Source organism: Micropterus salmoides, unplaced genomic scaffold (genome assembly GCF_014851395.1).
Source record: "Micropterus salmoides isolate LMB-PRFRI ecotype aquatic unplaced genomic scaffold, ASM1485139v1 Ms_hic_scaffold_10, whole genome shotgun sequence".
Taxonomy (NCBI): domain Eukaryota; kingdom Metazoa; phylum Chordata; class Actinopteri; order Centrarchiformes; family Centrarchidae; genus Micropterus; species Micropterus salmoides.
In genome coordinates, this window is record NW_024040041.1 from 18,762,637 (window position 1) to 18,787,094 (window position 24,458).

General features: G+C 41.1%; 1 protein-coding gene across 2 annotated transcripts in view; it reads right to left on the reverse strand.

The window, feature by feature from the left end:
- prkar1b (protein kinase, cAMP-dependent, regulatory, type I, beta) overlaps positions 1 to 24,458 on the reverse strand; it is a 65,507-nt gene that overhangs the window by 15,065 nt on the left and 25,984 nt on the right. For both annotated transcript variants that reach the window (XM_038700468.1, XM_038700472.1), the window contains 3 exons: positions 12,554 to 12,615; positions 7,580 to 7,626; positions 2,402 to 2,560 (listed from right to left, as the gene is read on the reverse strand). In XM_038700468.1, coding sequence (XP_038556396.1) covers positions 2,402 to 2,560; positions 7,580 to 7,626; positions 12,554 to 12,615 — 268 coding nt within the window. The remainder of the gene's footprint in view (positions 1 to 2,401; positions 2,561 to 7,579; positions 7,627 to 12,553; positions 12,616 to 24,458) is intronic.

Sequence of the window (24,458 nt, forward strand, 5' to 3'; positions counted from 1 at the left end):
TTTGATTCAGCTCTACTTCAAAAGAATTCAAAAAGACCTGGGGTTTCATATTACAATGGACCTGAGATAAATCGGCATAATGGTTTGTGAACTGTAATTCGCTTAGATCGACAAACTTAATATGTAGCTAACCACTCATCACTGATGTACATCAAACAAAATATTGAGCAGCCAGCAAAAGTTGATAACCTTTGAGAGAAACAGTTGCTCGAGATGGTGTTTATAGAAAAACACTAAATCAGAATATGTCAACTTATTTCATTGACTGTAAAGGTACAAACGTAAAACTATTCAGTCAGGTTATTAATATGACTGTTTGGAGACCCAGTAGAGAAGCAGAACAGGAGAGAAGCAGATGTGCAAACAGTGAAACCGATGGTCCCGAGCTCCTAACTAACTAGCTGCAGACACAGGCACTCAGCATAATTTTACTGGGAAACACACACACATACTTAGACATACAGAGAATGCTCATTGTGTTGGCCTAAGACGTTGCCAGAATACCACACTTTATAAAAACAGCTTTACAAATCATTGACAGCAATAATTAACTACAGGTTCACATAATTGAATTCTGCTTCACCCGTCTCCAGTCCTGCTGCTGCTGCTGCTGCTGGAAGGAACGAAGGAATGAGAGCTGGAGAGAGAGAGAGAGAGAGAGAGAGAGAGAGAAAGAGAGAGAATCCTCTAAAAGAAAGGTTACCAGGGCAGACTGTGCCCTCAGTTCAGCTATGTGCTTAAGAGGTGACATGAGTGCTGGGCAGGCCTGTGCCAACTTTACACTGAGCTGCAGATTCCAAATACAGAACTTCTTCCATCTCTGCGGGTTCAAACAGTTTGACACAGAGCAGAATTTTACTGATGACGAAGGCTTAGATGCACAGTAGTGTTTGTAAGGTTAATTGGGGGCTATCTAATCTAGTTGGAGTAAAGTGTTAGGGACATTTGAGGAAGCCTTTAGTTGGGCATTGAGAGTAATACACACACACAGCAATTAGTATTTCTAACAGCACCCAAAATGTGTATGTGTGTGTGTGTGTGTGTGTGAGAGAGAGTGAGAGAATCTGTGTGACAGCTAGGGCAGAGCACCTTGTGTTTCCAGTTTAAACATTTAGACATTCCTGCTAGATAAGCTCCTGGAGCAGGAAGTGTGTGTAGAGGCATTAGGATTGACCCTCTCTCTCCTCCATAACACTCCCTTTTTTGCCTCTTTCCCAGTTCTTCGTCTAGCAACAGATCTAGAGAAACACTAAAAGGGAGGACACGCCAAGCGGTGGAGGTGGTTTTTTATGTGGGTCTGTGAATGCGTGTGTGTGTGTGTGTGTGTGCGTGTGTGTGTGTGTGTGTGTGTATTTTGAGTATAAAAACGTAAGTAACTGTTTTAAGTGTTTAATGAATCTTAAGTGGTTGAGTGGGAGAAAATATTGCAAGTGAAGGACCACAAATGATAAGAGTGTAGAGAGTCTCCTACAGCGCATTTTTATTGTGTGTATATCACACAGTATTGTGTCATAGTATGCTACAACAAAATATTGGAGCTTTGTAGACTGGAGCATATTTTCTGCTGAATAATGGGAAGAGTATAGAATGTCATTGTGCGTCGTCCTGCATACTTTGGAGAGAGGAGAAGGAGGGTCCTACCGGATTTTTTTGTCCTAAGAAAGAAATTAGGAAGGTGCAATGCAAAGGCCAAAATGTTCTAAGAAAATATATTTGAATATTTGAACTATAAACTTGGATATCACTTCCTTATCTCTAGTGTACTGAAGAATATTGAAGATCGATAAAGTGACTGCTTTTGCAGACATTTAATGAGGTACCCCAAGAAGTACCCCCGAAAAGAGTGTAAACACTGATATTGCTGTTTCTACTATAATTTTTTTTCTGATCTGTGATGCAGGCTGGCAGGTGCTGGACTGCTCTCTCTGCAGCCTGCTAAACGTTAATGTGTTTGAGTGAGTAGCGCTATAGAGCTGTTTTCCTGAATTAGTCACCGTTTTGTTTATCTCCGGTTTCACACCATTACACAGAGCTACAGGTGGAAGTAATGCGCCGAGATATAAGAGACAAAGACAGGAAAGAAAAAGACTGCAAGCAAGTAAACCTGAATCTAAACTAGGCATGATACGTACTTTAAAAAACAACTTGTGTTTTATGTTTTATGAGAAATGAAATGCATTCAACATGTTTGTTAGAGCTCAAGGATACACTGTGTTTTGGTGAAAAACACTGAATGTAAACACATTTGTTTATAAGAAAACTCCACAGGGCACCTTCAATGTTAACTTGAAATAATGGCTACCTAACCCGGTTGAGTATTAGCCTGAGATATAGTGCTGCAAGCTTGAACATACCTCAAAGTGTATACTGATGGGGTATAAGTCTGTGTTAAAATTCATACCATGAGGATGCGCCGGTAGCTGTCTCGGTCGATGCCCCACAATTTAAGATCAGTCTTGGCCTTGACGGTGGCAGCTCTGGGAGTCCCATAGATCAGGGCCAGTTCTCCAAAACTACCTCCTTCTCCAATACTGGTCACCCACTCCCCGTTCACATACACCTGCAGACAGAAAAAAAACACTGATGGTTAGGGTTTTATATGACCTTAAATGCTTCTCTAGAATGTCAATCATTGCTGTGTAGACTGTGAATAATGTAACTGTTTCATTTCAACTCCCGCTCTGTCCATCCTGAGGCAACTTTCCCGACCCTTCTCCTCCCTCTCTTTCTCTCCTCAGTTTGCGGGTTGTTTGATATTCTCACTAGGCTTGTCCCTAAGCATTTGATCCCCACTAAGCCCTCAAATAAGACCCTCTAAAAGGCCCTCTATCCCTCCTATCTCTCCATCCATCCCTTTCATTTTCTTTTTAGGACCTTCCCTTTGATTTGGGAGTGATGGAGGACACAAAGCTGTGGTTGACTTTGTGGGTCTCCTCTCAGATCAAAAACCACATACATGCACTCACATGATTGTTCACCTCCATGAACGTGCACACATACGGCTCTATTTAGGCCAGCCACTATAGCTCTACAGACAATACAACCTCATTCAGAGTCATTCAGGCTGTCTCTAGGGCCGTTACGGTTTCACCTGTCGACACACTATCCACTATCTTGTTGACTTAATAACGCCCAGAGAAAGGAGGCGAGGGAGGCAGGGAGGGAGGATTTATCCCTCCAGTGGCTGTGAATTGCCAGAATTGTTGCAAGCCATTTCCAACCACATGGGACTCATCCCTCACTATAAACTGGGGTGGCTTCAAAGAGATGCAGAGTGCTGGTTATGCTTAGAAGAACAATCGTATGAGTGTTGCGAAAGTGTTACATCAGAGCATACAGGTAACAGTATTTTTTACCGAACAGTTTCCCGTTCTAGTCCTCAAGTATCTCCTGACCTGCAAGTCTTTGTTCAGTCTTCATTGTTGTCTGATCCCATAAGCTCCCACAAACACATTCATGCAGTTCCTGGTCAGGTGGAGCCGTTTCAAACGAGTCAGCATTACATCCTAACTGGATCAGGTATGCAAGTGTAAAACTGGAGCAAAAACTTGCAGAAAAGGAGGTACATAAGGACTGGAAACACTTGTGCTGTCAAGAGGCAGCACTGTGCATAAGGTAAAATGGAGTTCATGATGAAAAAGAAAATTCATGGCTTCAACAATGTACGCTGTTTCACAGCTGTCACTGAGTTTTTAATATGTGAATACCTCCAGCAAACTGTGTGTGCCTGATGGTAATTAAAAAGCAACAAATCAAAAATACTGGAAGGTGGATGAACAGGCAGTGTTGCTGTGTATTTCTGTTTGTAGTTACGTGGAGTGTGTTTCTTTGTGCATGCCCCTGAGCTGTGTAAGTGTGTGACAGAGAAGGTCTGTCTCTATTTGTTGTCTATTTGGCAGCAATTACTTATTTAATTCCCAAATGTTGTATCTACCACTAATAAAAAATAAAATAAGGCTTCTCCCTACAAAATAATTGCTTGCATTAACCTGTTGGAAACTGCCACCTTTTTCCAGGAAAAAACGCCTAATATAACATACCTAAAATGAATAGGAATAAGCCTAGATGCACAATTCTGGTCTCATTTGAAAGGTCAGAAACTAAGGAATATAAAACCATTTATAATAATCCATCCGTAAATTAATATATTTATTTTAACATTACAGACTAAATGGAGATGCAATAAAGAAAAATATTATATTTTCATCCTTGCCTGGTAAAAAAGCTATCCTTTAAATGCAATAAATTATCAAAGCCATCATCACAGATTAGAATGCAACTGAATATCTTCTAATACACCTGGAATGCAACTGTTACAGTAAATTTGATGAAAATAAACTAAAATAAAACAGTTATCATACCATTTTTTTTTTTAAATATACCCGGCAATTATATATTATCAATATTTACTGTTTAAATGTTGACTTTTATTGGGAGTTATCTTTAAAACACTGTTTATGTCCATACAACCACGTTCCAAATAACATAAAGTTTCCAAAACATTGAAATGTTGATAATAACAGTGAATATTCATCAACATTACTATGACCAAAAGCACTCCCATGCTTTACAGGCATATAACCTGAGAACAGAATGCATTTGATATGATGGATGGTCTTTGTAGCTATTATGGTTCGGCTACCAGACCACGATAAAGCCCGTGTGTTCCAAAGCAGCGCTTCTCCTCCTCTGCAGAAGGCGAGAGAAGGAAGGCACAGCTCCCAGGTATTGTGCAATAATCAACATGGCGCCCAGGGATATTTTTAGAAACAAATCAGCTGATTTTTGGACTGAAAACGGCGAAAACAGCTACAGTATGTCAGCGGTTGTATGCAATTGTGTATGTATATTGGCGCATTTGTTGTTACTTTTATCCAGCTAATTAGTCTGTAATTCTGATGATTTAAGTGATGTGAGCTATACAGCTGATCTCAGGGGGAGATTAGCTTTGGTTTGAGAGGTTGGACATGAGGATGCATTGTGATTAGAGATAACTGGATGCTTATAACTGCAGCAGTGTACAGTGCTCACAGAGCAATTTATGTTGTGATATAAGCTCATTTAGATGCTTGATGTTTGATGTGTGTTTGGTGTGGATAAAAATGGTGGATAGGGTGATGCAATACTAGTTTCAGACATGAATCTCCCAATACAGGGTGCATCTGGGTTCAAGTTAAGGTAAAAGAACTTGAATGAATTACATTAAGTCACCAAATATCCAAATACGATCATCTGCATTTAGCATTTATTAGCATTATGCAAACATTTAATGAATTACACCACACTAGATTGTAGCTGTAAGCAGATTTAATGTAAAGCATTTGTCTACAATTAAATTGTCTCTTATTAAGAAAATAGTTTATATAATTACAATTGAGTTTTACTATAATGTGATTTATTATCTGTATATACACCTGTCTACAGTTGCCCATAGGAGGAGTTACAGTTGCTGACAAATACATTAATACATACTTATATCAGCTTACAACTACGGTATAGTGTGTTATATCTATAGTTATACATCTATTATGTATACTTCTTATAAATGCTAAATAGGAGGACTTAAAGTAAAGTGTTACCAGATACTCAATATTTAATTACAAATAGCATTTTTTTCCAGCAAGATCATCTCGCATTTTGGAATGAAAGCTTTCATTTCCTTTGTGGTGCACCCATATAAATACAGGCCAATGTCTGTAAGTGAATACATTTGTGTGCAGACATGGAGGGGTGTTTACATCAGTGGCAGTGGTTGTCAGCTTTCAGGCAGTTTATGGGATGCCAGCAGATTTACACCCCCGTCTAATGAGAGACATCTCCACACTTTAATAACCTCGGCACTGAGCTTGAAGTAGTTTAGTGCCGGAGCTGTGGCTGGGAGGCAGCAGCTGTCTGTAGAGATAGAGGGGTGGATTGTAGGGTGAGGTGAAGGACAGACAGATGAGCACTGGGGTGAGGCCAAGGATAGAGGTCTTCCCCCAACTTGAGTGCAGAATGATAGGATCCTGGCTGTGGGAGCAGCACCAGAGCAACTGTGAATCTAATATAAAGTTGGGCTGGAGACAGTTTTATGGAAAATATAAGAAAAGATTGTTAATGTCAAATATCAGTATAGGATATGTTGCTGCAACAAAATTCATCCAACTTGAGTTCTGAGTTAAGGTTACACAACTTAATGAGAGTTGTAAAGACCAACTTGTGGTAAAAGGACAGGCTCTTCTTTAAAACTAACTACAGTGGTTTCAACACACTGACTCGTTGAAAAGAGACAAGCCACAGGCTGTAGGATTAGTGGTGATAACAAAACAGTGTTCCCCACTAAAAAGCCTCCATTGTGAGAGTGAGATTATCACACATATATATATATCAGATATATATATATCAGATCTTTCACAAAACTACCTAACACTGATGATAGCTGAAGAAAAGAGTAAAAAACAAACATGGAAGGAAAAAGAAAATCTGCTAACAAAAAAAAACTTAATTAGACTAAACGGTAGGGCAAATTTTGTCGAAATTGCAATTGGTCTACTGCAATTTTCAAATCGCAGACGTTGCAGTATTTTTTATAGGTTATATATAACTAAAATATAATTATAAATGAAATATTGTTGTGCTACAGAGATGTCCTGGTGTATATATATCATATTCTAGAGACTTGAGAAAACATCTTTGTTTGGTACAGATGTACACAAAAATAATAAATCCATAATAAATTTTTAATAGGTTTTTACATGAAAATGAGAATAATTATGTAAAAATGCAAATCATATCGCAATTGCGATATCAGTCAAAATAATCACAGTAAAAATTGTTGAGCCACAGGCAACGTTTTATCAGGCCTAAAAGACGAGGCTTGTTCTCGTTAGTAAAGTTAGGGAGATATCATCCAGTGTGCCGATAGTCTCTGCTGTGGACCTTGCTAAAAAATAGAATGGTTGTGCACACAGCTTCCCTTCTATAGAAAACAATCATGCCATTAGTTGTTACGCAGTCCTTCTATCAAGGCACCATCTCAGTATTTCTACACACTTCTTTCTGTCTCAAAGGTGGGTCGTCTATATCGGCACGCTCAGCCCAGCTTGCCAACCTGCTTCTCTCCTCTTACCCACTGTCTCCGTGCTTGCCGCTGTAAGCCGATAAGGTCACTTCCTGTTTAATTTTCCGACAGCTCCTGTTTTATCTCTCCACTTAACTCTATCGCTCTGTGTCAGGCTTGCTAAGACAAAAGACGTTCTCAGTTTGGCTGCCTTCACAGTGGGCTAGCCTCTAAAGCACTGTGTTCAGATTGTCATCGGAGTGGAACCAAACTTTGAAGAGAACAAAACATGGGGGCAATCCAATACAACCTGTGCATTGTTAGAGGGAAACATTGTCTCAACATGAGTGGAGAGGCAGGGTTTTCCCACTGAGTCAAAATCCTTCTTTTGGCCAACACTTCAAAACAGGTGAATAAATGCTAATATTGGCACACTCCACCTTCATTTGTAATAGTTTGCTTTAGTGAATTTAAAGTATAACGTAAGAAATTAGAGAAATTTTTTGTGTGTGTGCTTGTGCGTCCATGTCAGCCACTTACATCCACTTCACCTTGGTCAATCACATAGAAGTTGTCTCCTTCATCGCCTGGAGGGAAGAAAAAAAGGGAGAAACACAGGACTTTGTGTGTGAGAGCAGAAAAAAGCAGGACTTGGAGCCAACAGGAAAGCCTACTCTTCCTATTACTTCCACCTCCTGCTTAAGTTCTCAAAAGGTGGATTTTTAAACCATTAAACCAAAATGGGTGCATTAAGGGATTAAAATCATTTGTCAAACACTTGGAATACCACTCTCTGTGAGCTGGGGGAAGAAAAATAGGTTGATAAATTGTTGGGATTTATCTTTCCCTAAACTTCTACATCAACACACACACTGTCCTCCTCATGTCTGTCAACTTATATCCCTTCTCCTTAAAAGAACAACTGTTGAATTTCTTGTCTTACTATCATTTTTCTGTGGGTCTTTACAAACTGAGGGCCTCTAAAAGCTTCAGGGCAGACCCAGAATGCATATTTCACTAGGCCTGCCAATATCTCTGTGATATAGGGCTCTTGCCATCAGAAAGTTGCAACAACAGCAGTGCTCATTACTGCTGCTTGTGTAGCCTAGTAGTGGAAACTCTGAAACAGCGATGCCTGAGAATGCAGAGCTACAACACCTCAGTACAGATTCGTAGTATGCAACCACAGACATCAGCTTCATTTATTCTGTTCGAGACATTGCTACTCTATATAGAAAAGTGACACAGACACATTTTCTATTAGGAAGTACTCGTACTGAGATCCATGTTTTTTTCAACAGAAACAGACAAAACAAGGCTACAAAGTGTACATCCATGCTAGCAACCACATGAGGCTGTAATGCTCAATTAATGAAAAATAGAGACAACTTGGTGTTCTTAGAGCATAGGTCAAGGTAGTGTAAATACACAAATGTCAAACAGTCTTGGTTCACTGTCCCATTCAATAACTCAGCATTGCTGCAATCTCTGTGTCATTTTTGATCAAAACCTCAGCTTAGACAAACATGTTAAATCAATGGTTGAATCCTGCTTTCATCACATCAGAAACATTTCGAGGTCTAGACCTTTTCTTTCTGCCAAAAATCTGGAAACTCTTATGCATGCCTACAGAATTAGTCGGTTAGATTATTGTAATTCCTTGCTCTCTAGTATCACCAAGAAATCCCTCTCCCGTTTCCAGCTAATCCAAAACTCTGCTGCCAGGATCTTGACTCGGTCTAAGAAACATGATCATATCACACCGATCCTAGTTTACACTGGTTACCTGTTGCTTTTAGAATAGATTATAAGATGTTATTGATTACTTACAAAGTCCTGATTGGCCTAGGCCCAATTTATTTAGCAGATCTTTTAGTACCTTATGATAAATAACTGTTTTTTGTAAACCACTTTGTAACTGTGAAAGTTGCTATATAAATAAAGTTTATTATTATTATCATTAACACAAGCCGGGAAAAAATGTTTGGTTTGCGGACTGGATCCCTCTTCTTTCTTTACCAAGGGCATGCTGAGTTTTCGAAGCGAACCCTAACCCTTGAATCGAGCAATGGGATCTGGTTGGTTGATGTCTGCTAAAAGCATCCAGTCTGGAGATAAGGCTGAAAAATGGTAAAGTGTTCCTTTAATTATGCTATCCATTACATAGGGATCAAGGGAAATTATTGAAAAGGACTGACAGGCACATACATGAGCACTGTGAAGCGCTCCCTGCATCTACCTCTTACAATAAATACAACTCCATTCAGAGGTACAAGTTGGTAATTATGTGTGAGTCTATATGACACAAGTATGCATGTGTATGCTTCTCTTAGGTACCGGGGTGAGGGTGTATATGACTGTGTAAATGTGTTCTTATGTGTATGTTCACCTGAAGACTTGAAAGGCTGAGAGCGCCCTGTGTGTAAAGTTCACAGGAGTTCACACGGCTAATTAATACTGAGTGGAGAGGGCTCGTTAATCATACAGCTCTATTTGTCACACAAAATGCTCCTTGTCTGTCTGATGAACCTTCTCAGTGGAGACCCCAGAAACACACACACACACACATAACCTGCTGCAACTTGGCCCGCTCCTATCTCTCTCTGCCTTTCTATTCTTCTACTCTTCCTGTCTTTTATCACTTCGGTGCTCAAATCTTTGTTTTGCGCCTTTCCATCCCCCCTGTGCCTGAGAGTGCAGGCAAATATTTGACCTGAACGTGCACACACACATAGATACATAGACACACACACACACACACAGATACATAAACTAATGTTGTAGTACTCGAGACTGGTCTTAAGACCACTTTTTGATGGTCTTGGTCTCGTCTCGGACTCAGACATTGAGGACTTGGGATTTTATTTCAAGACCAGTCAAGACCATAACTTTGGGAATATCAATAAATTACTTTTGCATTGTCTGATTTATTTGTTAACATCCTAACTTTGATTGGATGTAAAATGTATTTCTTCAAATGCAACCAATAACCCTAATTAAAAATATGTTGTTCCCCTTAACGACTGTCACCCCTACCCGCGATGGTAAGCATGGTAAAGGAGTGTTTGAGAATTCCGCATTTTAGTGTGCGTCATGTAATGTGGGGAATTGGTCTCGCCCTCCCTCGGTCTTGGTCTTAACTTGGTCTTGGATTGGGCAATCTTGACAACAACAATAACATATACACACACATACACAAACACACACACATAAAGGTAGGCTGGTGTACTCAGCATGGCCTTGTTTCGACACAAGCTAATTGTCATACACACTGTTAAGGTTCTTTGGCTTTGGTCAAAAGGAAAACATGGGTTACAACCTCTGACTTTGTGTTTTGTACCACGATGCTGGTGCACCGTTAAGGCAGATGTGTCCATCTTTCAGAACTGATTTCATGTTGGAATTTGATATTTCACATGTGGAATCATACATAATATGTTTCTTTTACCAACAAACCAATCGCTTATAGCTATAAAATTGGATATATGTCAGAAACAGCAGATTAAATTAACCTGATGTATTACATTAGACAGTTGATTAGAATGAAATAAAAATATATCTATTCCATTTTACATTATGATAGAGTAAATTCTACCTTTGTTTAAATACTATTCGAGGCACAGCGTCGATAACTCTTGCTGTGTCTAAATAGTGTGTGATGGACCAGTGGCAGGGGTGGGTTTTTTTGAACCTGCACAGTAGTCCAGACATTAGCAATGACATCGGCGCTCTATATACTATATACCACACACTATAGTGTATATAACAAAGGGCTGCCTGAGACTGGGGGCCCTGCAAAGTCCGCTAGACTTATTATCACCAAATTAGGACTGATATAGCCTTCTCCTGGATGCTGTCTTAGAGTAGGTGGGAGTTATTGAGCGAGTGTGTGATCCAGTGTGTGTCCGAAAGCTGATAGTTTTGATTCACTCATTGTCTAAGAGAGTGTGTGCTTGTATGGCATGCTCCACAAGTGTAATCTATGTGATTCATTTATGCAGGTGTGAACACAGTATTATCTGAAAGTGGTCATTTGTCTGGGAGAATGTGTGTTTTCAGTGTATCAAATATGTGTATCTGTGTTCGGTAGGAGTTTGAGTGGGTGAGTGGGGGGTGGGGGTTACTGGAAAAAATACAGTCTGGCCCTGCTAAGCTCTGTGTTCCTTCAAAGTCCAGGGATGTCTGGAGTGAAGGCTTTGACGACTGTGGTTAGGCAGAGGAGAGGGACCTGATGTCTGGTGCAGACAGGGGCAATGTGTGGGGCTTTGGTATTTTTCTGACCATGGAATTCACTTTGTCTGTGTTTTTTTAGTGCCCAGTGTAGAACACATGGCGTACAGGTTAGAGAGAGGCGCAAACAGATAGGAGGTTCATTCAAATAAGGCAGTGCAAAGGAAGTTGTTGGTATTTGCTGAGAATAGATGTCGCAGAATACCATGTTTCTGGTGCAACGCTGATCTGCTTGGATTAAATGCTTGGCAATAATGGTTAAAATGTAAATAAACATTTTTAATTAAACCACTAGATGTGATTAAATACGCATAAAAAAATTATGTTAAACGTGGTTAAAGGAGAAACATCTGTAAGTCTGCATTTAACTATAAGTTAAATAGCTGCTTTATACTATATGAAAAGCTTCTTCTGCAGTTCATTAAATCCCTGCAGACATCTGAAGGCAGCAGTGCCATTAGGCACAGCCATCTACCCCATTTACACCGATTAAATTAAATGCAAATGACAACAGGCTGCTACAGAACAACCACATACACCTCTACACACACGAGACTGGTTGGCTATATTTGCACATTTTTTATTCCTTAGTGCACTATACAGTACAACACACCAAACAACAAATTATTCTTCTCCAGCGTCTTGTCTTTGGTCTGGAACAGGCCAGAGATTCCCATCCTCAACCTCCTTTTCTACCTCCTCCTCCTCCCTCCTCTTCCGCCCTACTCTTGCTCTGTCTCTTCTTACTCTTCTTCCTCCACCTCCTCATCTTCCTCCTATCCCATCTCCTCCTCCAACTCCTACTGTTCCTCTTCCTTCACCTCTTACTCCTCTCCTCCTCCTCCTCTCTGGTGTCCTCTGCCTCTTCCTTCAGGTTTCTCTGGATCCATTGTTCCAAAACTGAATGAACTGACTCTGGCCCTTTTATCTATCTATTGAAGGTTTTGATTGATGTGTTATCAGTTATGACTGTTTCTGTTTCCACCTGGGTAGCTGTGTGCTAATTGAGCTCACCCTGTGCTGATTGAGTGAACAATATTGAATGTTAGTGTTTTCTCAATGACCAGATGGTGTAGGCAATGAGAAATGAACGGATTTGTGTGTAGAGTTTAGGGAAATGGGTGTACGAAAAAGTTTTGGTTATGGTTTTGAAAGTTTAGTTGTAAAGCCTGGTTAAGCAAGTGAGAAAAACTGTAATCACCACACCCTCAGATCTATTTTAACATATTATTAATTCCTGAAACCCAACATATACTGTTGCACATGATTTTTGTTTATACATACCTTGCTGGATAACTGTTTCCCCTGCAATGTGAGTGACTGGGAACATGGCATCAAATATGTCACTGAAGGAGAAAGAAACAGAGAGGGAGAAGGGAGAAGGAAAGGAGAATACAGTTATAACCAACATACATGCTATTATGGCGCACACACAAGAGTTTGTTCTGTGGAAGAGATAATGGTAAAGACGGAGCAGCCGTCATCACTGTGTCAACTCTATCCCTCAGTATACCACAGCCAAGGGGACAGTCCTCATTCCGCACACACAAGATACCCGAATGTGTAATCACCAAACAAACCCACTATCTTCAGTTAAAAGAACAAACATATGCCAATGAGAACATCGGTTTAACGGTTTAATCCACCACAGTTTTGTTCATTGTCAGGCTCAAAAACATAAACAATATGACACTATAATTGTTAAATAATGATTACTACTTATCTATTACTACTGGTGCTTAGACTGAACTTTGTGAACTTTGTCAAGTACCAAACATAAGAGAACATTATCACCAGATAAATCAGCATTACAAAGCTTAGCCACTTTCTCTGCATCTTTACACTGTATTGGAACTGCACATTGGCTTAAACACGACTCTGTGTTGATTCAGCACATGATCAAAGCCTTTATCTCTGAGTGTATCTTTAGAAAGAGGCGCTGAGAAAACAAACAAAATGATGGCTGTGCCTAAGCACTTCATTTATGTCTCAGCCCGGCAGGGAAAGCGCCTGTTAGACTGTTCCTGATCGGGCTGTTTAAATGCATGAAGCCTCAGCAGATTAAAGTTCCACTGCTGAGATGTGTTGGGACAAGAGAAAACTCAGTATCCTTCCTCTCCTCCTCTCACCTCCAAGGTATTTATCTATCTAATCAGTTACATACCTCTCGTCTAAAAGAGAAATATAGGAGAAAAAAAACAATAAAAGAAGGTCAGGCATATCAAAGGCTTACAAGACCTGCTGAGTGAATGTGGGGCAAGTTACAGCCCGTTCTCCGTTATGTTTCTGTGTGTGTGTGTGTGTCACTGAACGTATGTGTTTACACCAGTGTGTCTGTGTCTGAGTATATATTGTCTATGAAAACACACAGGTTTGCACAAAATACCGTGTGGGTGTTGAATATGTCTGTGCTCATGACAGTGCACTGGGCTATGCAGCACTTTGAAATGAAAGGTTTACACAGCCAAACACACCTTGCTGCACACTACAGACATAAAAGTGTTGCTTTTACATGAACTTCCCTGGTAAAAAAAACAACATAAAAACAAATAAACTGCAGCTCAACAGATGTTGGGGAGAGATCTGAGGATGTTATTGAGTGATTTGGAAGTGAACGGACCCTGCTGGTGTTTGTTTATGTGACACTGAATAAAAGCAGACTTAAAAAGGTGGATTTGGGCCAACTACACCCACAGGTAGGCTCTGTGCGATGCAGCTGGCCACAGACTCCCACATACACTCCAGCACACACAGTGTACACATGTGAACAAAAAAACCCACTCACTCTTTGAAGTGTCCAAGCACAGGCTAAAAGATGCACAGACACACTCTCACATCACAACCTCCATATACAGTAACACGTGTGCTACATGCAACCAGTACACACACATATGTAAGTCAAACAACATATTTAAGCATATATTAAAACACATACACTGGCACTCTCATATGACACACAAACTCAAAACGCTTTGATGGTCATTAGTCAGAGCAACATCTGCAGCAACTCTCCCCACATCTGTGACCACCTGCGCTCGGCATGGAGTCTGTTTATTCAGGGAGCTTTCAGAGCAGTCGGCTTCAAGTCACGTGTAACTAGTAATGTGTAATTTACAAAAAGAGGAAATTCAACAGGAGAACAGAGTAAAAATACCATGGGGGAAATCAGCGCATACAAGTAATTAACCTTTGTGTCGTATCTTGATGTTGAAATTTCAAAATCTGTATTTAACTCAAGATAGGTTGTGCTTTGATTTGAGCCCCCTCATAGTGGTGATGGTGATGATAGTGTCGATGATGATGATGCATTGCACAGCTAAGTAGGATGCTCAAGACCCTAGACACAGTCATAGCAAGAGGATCAAAGGCAAGCGAACCTGCATTTAGGCAATTACCCTTGGCCACCTCTCTCTTTCCATGCCCTGCCTGCTGAATGCATCGGTGAGCACAACAAAGACACTTATGCAGGTAATTACTTCCCCTCGTCTCTACCTGTCTCTCTTTCCCTTTCTTAATCCCCAACTTCCTCCCTGTCTGTTCTCGATAACTTTTTCTCTTCCTTCTCCCCTCTCAATTACCCCTTTCTTCCCTCTAATTCTCTTGCTGCCCCACCTATTTCTCTCATCTCTCGGTCTATCGCCCCCTTCCCCGCCTGTCCCAGATGAAGTGATTAATCTTGTCCTTTCCGCTACCTGTAGCCCCTCTGACCTTATGAAAAGGCAACGCACCCCCACCCCCCCAATACAATGGATGTGCTGTTCTGAAAAAGACAGACAGAAAGAGACAGAGAGACCCCGCAGACTCTGAGGGGGTCTAAGAAGTTCACCTCCACCCTAGGGAGGAAGACAAAGCTTCTGTCATGGTTGAGCTATGCGGAGATACTTCTCTGCAACACATGTGCATGTGCCCTCACGTACACTTACTAGTACACATGCACGCAAGAAAAAAAATGCATCCATGTAAATGCCCACTCTATTTTCATACTATCCTCGCTGACTAGGGATGCACCGAAATGAAATTCTTAGCTGAAGCCGAAACTGAATATAATGAACAAGTACATTCACATTTATTTTGCCTTTTTTTACCATTGCATAAATTAAATCGTCAAAATGTGCTTTACTCAGTGTACATCTGTACCAAACAAGTCTCTAGAATATGATGTGTACGTCAGTGTGTTGAAACCACTGTAGTTAGTTTTAAAGAAGAGCCTGTCCTTTTACCACAAGTTGGTCTTTACAACTCTCATTAAGTTGTGTAACCTTAACTCAGAACACAAGTTGGATGAATTTTGTTGCAGCAACATATCCTATACTGATATTTGACATTAACAATCTTTTGTAAATGTGCTTTTACTCAGTGTTTCCCACAGGATTTGGAGAGACTATGGGGGACAGGTCTGAGACCCAAGAAGGTCCGGTAAAGTAAATTACATGTGTCTATTAACTTTTAATGGACACATGTAATATGTTTTATACTTTCTGTGAATATAATCCAGTTAGCCTAATCTTATTTCCATCCTGTATAGACACTTGAAAACCGGATATTTTCACATGTGTATCCTCGTGCTAAATTCATCAAGTCGGACCCATATATAATGTTATATATATATAATGTTGTATGTGGTTCTTGTATCGCGCAACATGGAGACTTCACAGCCCTCACGTAGTGCACTCCTAATTTAGGTGCGGCTAGTTTAATCACCTTCTCATAAACAAGTGACAGAAACACTCAAAGCAGGTTGCCTTTTCTAAGAAGTCAGCCACAGATGGAGTAGATGTGCTAGGAGACAATTCAGCAGAACAGTGTCTGCCAACGGCGATTTTTGAGTCATTCTTGGACACATTAAAATGCTTCCACCTTGCCAAAATGTCAATGTAATGGTTCTGTAAAATTTTTTGGTCTTTTGGATCTTTCTGGTTAAATAAAGGTAAAATAAAAAATAATATCATCAAATGACAACAATCACTCAACCCCCTGTGCACACACACAGTCCAGATGACATCATATAGACAGTACATTGCCCGTATATATGTATATATGTGTTGTTTGTAGCACATGGAGTTTCACTAGAGATAATGACACTTGTGTATTATCTGAGGGGCTAATGTGTCGGTGAAGCAGCAGTTTTAAGTTCAAGAGAGAAACTGATGACGCCAAGATATTCAGTCAATATCAAAATGAATGCAATTAGAAAAAAAGAGACACCTTTGTGTTACGCCCTGCCCTGCCCTGTGTTGTGCTCATCGTGAAACTGTTAACCAAACCACACTAAAATGCAGCTGCCGCCTTGGGCTGCAAGTTGTACACCACTGTGAGAATCTGTACACATGCATGTATGTGTGCGTTTGTGTGGGAATGATAGGAAAAGTTTATGTGCACCTTCACTCTCTAACACACATGCACACAACAACGCAGCAACAGCCTACTATTGTTCTCAAACACCCATAAAAATGCGGTTAGCTTAGGGATTTCAGTCATTAATGAAATAAAATCAGGCCTGCTTGTTGTAGCTGGATCGCTTGTTGTTCTTCCTAGTTGGCGTGGATGGCCTCTCTCGCTCACCTCTTCCCTCCTTCTTTATCTCTCCTACAACACAGCTGTTTATTTGTTCAGCAGCAGACGGCTTATCTCTTACATTACTACCTCAACACACAGCGCTGCTATTATGCCATTAACACCAAAGGACTCTGGAACAGCGCGGCGTGCTGCCATGTCTTTGTTTTGCTGAATGGGCCACAGAATGTTGAGTTACACAAGCGCTTAATGGGGAACCCGTCCAGAATGATTGCTCGTCTGGGTGGAAGAGGTTTTGCAATAACCAAAACAATCAACAACTGCACCACATACGGGAACTTCCCAGCTCTCCATGTTGCGTCTTGGCAGCGATGTGCCACTGGTTTGGCTGGCACAGTGTTCATGCCTTAAGTGCCTGAAGGATTAATTTTCACTACCACAGTTGATACTAATTCAGATTGCTGATTCTGGCAAATCAGAACAATAGTCTTTGTTTAGTAAGTCTACACAATTCCCTGATATAAGTAATGACCTGAGGGCACTAAATGTACTCTCGATTTACATAATATGTATACGTTTTGTAGACTAACAAAAGCAGCAGGGTGACCTTCACTTGGAAAGCAAAGGTTCAACAAAAATCTGATCTGATAGAGAAAAACAAATCCCCACAGGGATCAACTAAAGAGGTTACAATGATCTGTCTAATAAACACCTGCGAAAAGTTAAAAAAAAAAAGTTTCATCACTTTGTTACATGATACGTTATACATATCTTGGTAAGATGCCGATGGAATAATGAGTAAGCCGTGAAGTGGAAATATGGTTGATTGTGTTTTCAGCAGTCCTGCCAGCTGGTGTTCCCCAATGCCTGAGTGACCTGAGGAACAGAATTTATGCTGCATACCTACTATAGTCTACCTAGAATTAAAAGCTCACGAAGGACCGCCATGATGCACTGTGCACATTCTCAGCAACTTTAACTAAAGTGTCAGGTTACTATGATTAACATGTCAGCATAATGTGTAAAGCACAAGCAAACTGACAAAAAAAGCATGAAAACATAAATTAGACTTTCCTTGATGATGGCAGTTAACAGAATTGTTTACTAGCCTGTTGTGTGACTCATTGTGGGCATATCGTAGTGAGATGGAAAACAGCTTTATGAGGCTGACTAAGTGATGTAAAGTTTAATGTTTAGAGTTTAAAGTTGAGGACAAACAGCCAAAGTTACTCACATGGAACAACCACTGAGCTCTGTTAGTGTGGACACAATGACATTTGCTGTTTTTTTCCCCATCTAATTACATAAACCGGTATGCACATAGAAGCACGTATACACACTAATGAACTCCCATGCAGACAGACACACCACTGACAATAGTATGAGCGAGTGAGTAAGAGAGAGAAAAAAGGGGAGATGAAGGAGGTATAATTATAAAGCACTGAAGCATTCAGGGAGGATATTTATGACATGAAAGCTCTTGGCACGCGCCCTGTCTCTCCCTAGAGGCCTGGCGAAAAATGGAGGGACCAGACTATGTCAGCTACTCTCGATTTCTTTTTATCAGCCTCCAAACTGGCTGAGAAAACCCCAGCAGTGTTTGTTGTGTCTTACTTGGCCAAGACACACTACAAAGATCCCCTCCAACCACCAAATCACAACCGTAGTCCACTTTTAAAACTACAGTGGCGATATTGAATAATCTCATTGGGCAAGGTACTTCATAATACAACAGCTGCAGAATGATTTCAGCAGGGGCCAAATGAAGAAAACATGTATTTTAATAAAACATTTTAGAACAGTTGTTGTTATTTTGTAACTACTGATTTAACTGGGCTACACTCCACAGATTGCTTCCCTCCTACAGCCATCACATATCAGTACAGTACAGTCAGCTACAGTCCTGTTAATTTCAATTCACATATCTTGTGACTGAAAGACAAGTTGAATATGGTTGTTTCTGGTAAACTAGGTTTTTCTTGCACATCATAAAGTCTTATTGGCAGATGTGTAGGATCAAAAATTCTTGAGGGAGAAGGAACCATAGAGTAGGGTAAACACACTGCAAGTAGCAATTTTAATCTAGCACACACATTTCAGGCTGCAGCTTGTGGCTGTACTAAAGTTTGCCGTCAACTTTTGTGCAGATGTTCAAAAATACCAAAGCTACATAGCGTTATTTGTGTGCACACCGGTGAATATTTCCCCTCTGCCCATCTTAAAATATGCCAGATTGAGCTTATTTTTTAATGATTTTACAAGGTCTTACTATTTGCCTAAGCTGATGTGAACTGGCTTATACTGAGTGTACAGGCAACCATGCAGCACAGAGGTGGTCCTGGAGGTTTACAGGTGGATGTAACAGTTTATGGCTGGTGGCAATGACCACTTAGAGGTGGTCAACAATGTGGGAGGGGAGAGGAGGCCAGGCAAGGAGAAAGAGAACCCTCACTTTTCTAAAGCTCAAATGGCCTTTTCTCAGTCTGCCCTTGGCTTTGGTCCTCAGGGCTCTCAAAATCCAAGTCTGATAAACATCACAAGTTCCAAAGCACACTCAGTGTTCTTTTACTTTGCAATGGTCTATTAGGCACTGAAAACTTTTAAATCCTGAATAGAATTTTGGACTGATATTTCTGTCTCAAAGATCTAATGGGGGCTAATGTTTGCATACATGGAGGTCTAAAGAGGTCTAGTTAGAGTAAGCTGTGTGATTAAATGTTGAAAGTTGTATTTAAAACCAACCGACTGCAGGGAGCACACTGTGTTAAACCCACACACCTGGCCCCGCTTGGGTTTATAAGGCGTGTAAACCTGGATGCATCCTGTGGCCTCAAAGTGTAGACGTGTGTCTCAATATGTGTGGTTTGCAAATGCAAATCAAAAGGTCGCTGACAGCTAAGAAAGTGGTGCATTTATCCAATGAAATGTTGCAGGATGAAGTAGTGAGCTGTCAAACCATGGCATCGCTAGGCAGTGAAATATTCTTTACAGATGTGCTTACAAAAAAAACACACACTGTGAATGATTCAAACAAACACCTAAAAACACCTTGCAGGGAGGGATGGTCAATGTGGAGAAAATAATAACTGACACAGTAGCTTTCCTGAAACCTTTGAGCCTAACTGAAGCAGTAGTCGTCAGATAGAATATCAGACTGAACTACCACTGACCTCGAACTGGCACCTTGGACTCTGCTAGCCTGCCAATGCCAACTTCATGAGAGGGCAATGTGCCCTTATCACCTTCTCACCGTGCCCAGTACCTAGCTTTTCTTGCACTGTTGTGTTGCTGGCATGGCAATGGGAAAGCCAAGGTTGGAAGTGTTGGTTTAGATGGGAGAAAAAGTAGAAACACAGAGAGAGAGAGATAGAAACAGAGAGATTTATTCAGGAAAGGCATGGGCTGTTAAGAAGCAAAATACCAGACAGCTTAGGCCTTCTACCAGACACCTTGTTCACCATTGCTCGTACACAAACAAGCAAACACACTCACTCACATATCCAAGCTTAAATAAGCTTTTTACAATGTCTGCTGTCAGTTTTAATTGTGGCAGTAATGACGGTGCCAGCCTCATTCCTCTGCTGTGACTACTGCTTGGAACATACCCACCCAACATACACACACACACACACATTCAAACTAGCATCATGGAGGTGAGAGATAGAGTTGCATGGCAGTGGAAGAAAGGACCTGTCTGAGGAGGAAAAGAGTCAGAAAGAGGGAGTGGTTGATAAGAGCATGTGAGGAGAAATGAGGATGTGTTACAGGCCAGAGAACAAACATCAAACTTTGACAGTATCATGATTGTAGGTATTTCAAAATCATTGGATTATTTGTATGTTACTGCCAGTGTTTGAAGTGCCAGTACTCCCTACTCTTTATTATACTGTATGTTGGCGTGTGTTACGAAGCTTAACTCGACACTTTATGTTGTGTGCAGAGAGAGTGTATATGAGAGACAGCTGGAACAAGCAAGTGAGTGAGATGAGGTGCTGAGCGAATAAATCAAAAATCAAAAATCAATATGTGGCGGTCAGCGTTGGTACTGTGGCAGGCCGCCACAAAAAATCAATGTATGGGAAACACTGGAGTGATGACGTAAACCTGCTAGGGCTGGTCAGTGTGAGCGCAGGCCAGCGAGGGAGTGGGGAGATCGTGCTCGGGCACGGTACAAGGCAACCGGGCCTAGTGTGAGTATGCCCTTAGTGCCCCCTGGGTAATGCAGTTTATGTAGGACCATTTTGAATCGCACAGACAACCTGATATGAAGAGAGCAGAAAAGTGCAGAGGAAAAAGTCACGGTTCGCCAAAGAGTAGCATGTAAAAGTGCCGGTACTGCATACCGGTGAGTACCGGCCCATTTCAAGCACTAGTTACTGCTGAAAATAGCTGAATTATTTCCCTGGCAAAGTACCGGTCATACAGTACAGCTGGCGTGTGGGTCCATATCTAATGTATTTCCTCCTTCTCTCCTGTGTCATTAAAGATTTGAGCTGGATTAGCAAAAGGGATAAAAATAAAGTCTGACTCACATTCAGCTGAATCTCAGTCTACATTGCTGGCCTTCACCCCTCTTTTGCTGTGGGTGTTCATCGTGACAAGGCTCTTTTACAGGCCTACCTGATGATCCAACACACACTATCTGCTGATGCAGCCATGATGTCAGCCTCAAAACATCACAAACATGTCCAACCCTGCAGTCTCTCCCCTGCTTTCCTCTCACTTTCTTTCCTTTTACCTTGTTGCATTCGGTCAGTATAAAGATTAGGCAGCTGTGTAGTGATTAACTACTAAAATGTCCACTTTCCTCTGCTTACTTTAACCCATTTTCCTCATGTGGTCTGTCTAGATCGCATTTTCATTACTCATGCATTTTCGCACTTTCCTAATGCCCCCTGTCTCCGTTGTTTGTTGCCCCCGGGCAGGAAAAAGCGAGCTCTTCCTCCACTTAGAGGGAAAGAGGGTCAGGCTGAACCAGGCGCTGACAGGACTAAGCCTCTGCCTCACTGATGTGTCTACAGGGGACGTGTCACTGGTATGAGGGAAGGAGAGAGAGAAACAGATTTAGACAGATTAAGAGGTAGACTTATTCCCTTCCTCAGAGATAGAAAGGTGTAATTCCCCTGAATGCACACAAATGTATTATACACAGAAAATACAACCATTGTGTACACATGCCAAGATTTGTTTCTCCCTCTCTCACTCTCTCTCTCTCACACACACATATCCTGACACGTCGCTAAACATCACAAGACATGCCGCTGTCCCGCGGGCATGTCTTTTCCTTTCCTCCCTCCTCTGCCCTCCCCTCCCTCCCTCATTCCCACCTCGCTGAGGACAAGCACTGGAACAAGATAAGCATTTGAGAAGCAGATCGGGACACAAATTGTCCTTTGTTGGGGTTTAAACCTGAGAGGTGTTTACACAACACGGCACATTATACGAGCACGCTCAAACACATAAGATATACACGCTGAAACTGAGACAGAGAGAAAACTCTGAAAATGCCGCAGGGGCCGAGGAACACGGGAGGGGAGGATGACTAGATGGAGAAAAGTAAAGGACGAGGTGGAAATGCTTAAGGCTAAAACTGTACACTGTTCTCATGTGTATGCAAATGTGTACAAACCTCATCCACCAGCGCTCTGGGCAGTGAGGTAATAGGTGCACTGGGTGCATGTAGGGGAGAGAAATAGTTGACATTCAATAGCTGACATCTGACTGACGTAAGGCCTTTCCTGCTGTAAACAGACAGCTTAATCAGACACACGGCCTGCAAGCCTGGACAGTGTTGAGCAACCAACCAGCACCTTGTGCATAATGTGCTCATGGAACACCATGGAATGGGCTAACGCTAGAAACTTGCTAACTGGAAACTTAAGTTTAATTGTAACAACAATGTATAGAAAGCTGCTGGATACAGTGAGGGACACATTTTTCTCACTCAGAACTGACAGTATGAGTTTCATTCATGATTCTTCATTTGTAAATTTAAAAGAAATACTGCTTCTCGATTTAAACAAATTTGTAGAAGGGAGGTCTGAAGCATCCTACATTCCTACACAGATCAGAAATGTAAGGTAATTTTATTACCACACCAAGTTTTGAAAGGCTCATCCAAACAAGTGAGACTGTTTTCTTAGTGATGAGGCAAGAAATTAGACCTAGATAGTGGATCACACTATCACAGCACAGAAGACAAAATATAATTACACAAAGAACAAACCCCCTTTTTTTGGCTTTGAACACAGTGAATTAATGCAAAAGTGGAGCAGATGCTGTCAAAATGCTCTTAAAACCTGGAGGTTATAATGTTTCGGAAAACCAAAAATGAAAGAGTAAAGTTGCTGAAATCATTAAAAGACGTGAAGCTTATTTGTCAGACCATTAATTGCAATAAAATCACTGAATATGATCAAGAAATGCACTGAGCTTTTACCTCTATCATCAAGTGCCACCTTATTTCCCGAATCTGTTTTTAGAAAAACCCATAACCCTGTTATAGACATGTGTGTTTTTTGTTGTTTCTTTGAAGGTAATCTTTTCACTCTTCACTCCTTCATCTCTCTCCCTCCCTCTCATTCACGTTTGTTTTTGTTTCTGCTTTCCCACTGTTAATCATGTGGCGTAAAAACAGTCTTGTAAGTTGTTAATGAAAATTGCAGAGAAATTATGAGTGCTTGGTGAGATGCAACAAGGCAAGACCCGCTTGGCAGTGGAGACACGTTATGTACTGTAAATAACTAGATAGCAGCATTAGTGTAGCAATGCTGAACACAAACTATCCACTTTGCTCTGCGATGGCCTAAATTCTATAACACAAGCTCCCTGAGACATTACACACTCAAACTTATCAAGCATGGAAAGGGGCTGAGCACCTCTAATCTAAATGAAACTGAACCAGAGTGACACCCACAAACCAACGAGGAGGTCATGGGAGAATCAACACGCTATAACAAGACTGTTGTCTGTGCCTGCGCACTGGAACCTATCACAGTAGCATAGACAAAGCAGACGGGATGTATACAATAGGAGGCCACGGGCCAACCCGGGCTATTCTGTATGGCGCTGGGCTGCTCTGTCCTCGGCTAATGTATGGTGGTCAGTGTGTGGGTTGTACTTTGAGCTGAGCTATAAATGTACTGAAGGGCTGCAGGAACATCATGTCCTCATAGAATGGGCAAACACTGGTTGGGAAGTCACTGTCATGCACACACACATTTACCCTACATATTCATTCACATGAAATGAAACGTGCCACTGGCCACGATCACAATCCCCCGAGTTATCAAAACTAATATATGACCACATGCACACGCCACAGCTTAAAAGTGTTAACAGTGATTTTTTGTTATAACCTTTCTCTCTTTTATGGCACTTTGGCTGTTGAAGTGTTTGTGAGGGCGATTTTGTTTTTGTTTGAGATTTCACTACCCATTGTGGACATTTTATCCAACTGCTGCTCAGATCCAAAGCAGGGGCCAGTTTCTCTCCCATTCCCTGTTTAATGCAAAACAAATATGGGTATGCACTGTACAAGCATACAGGTACAGAAACACACATTCACACACCCCTTTTTTAAGCACTCACATGCAACAGTCTTGCATACACGTAAGTACCTGCGCATACTAATATGAAAAGGGAAAATATGTCTACACATGTGCACACATGTGCA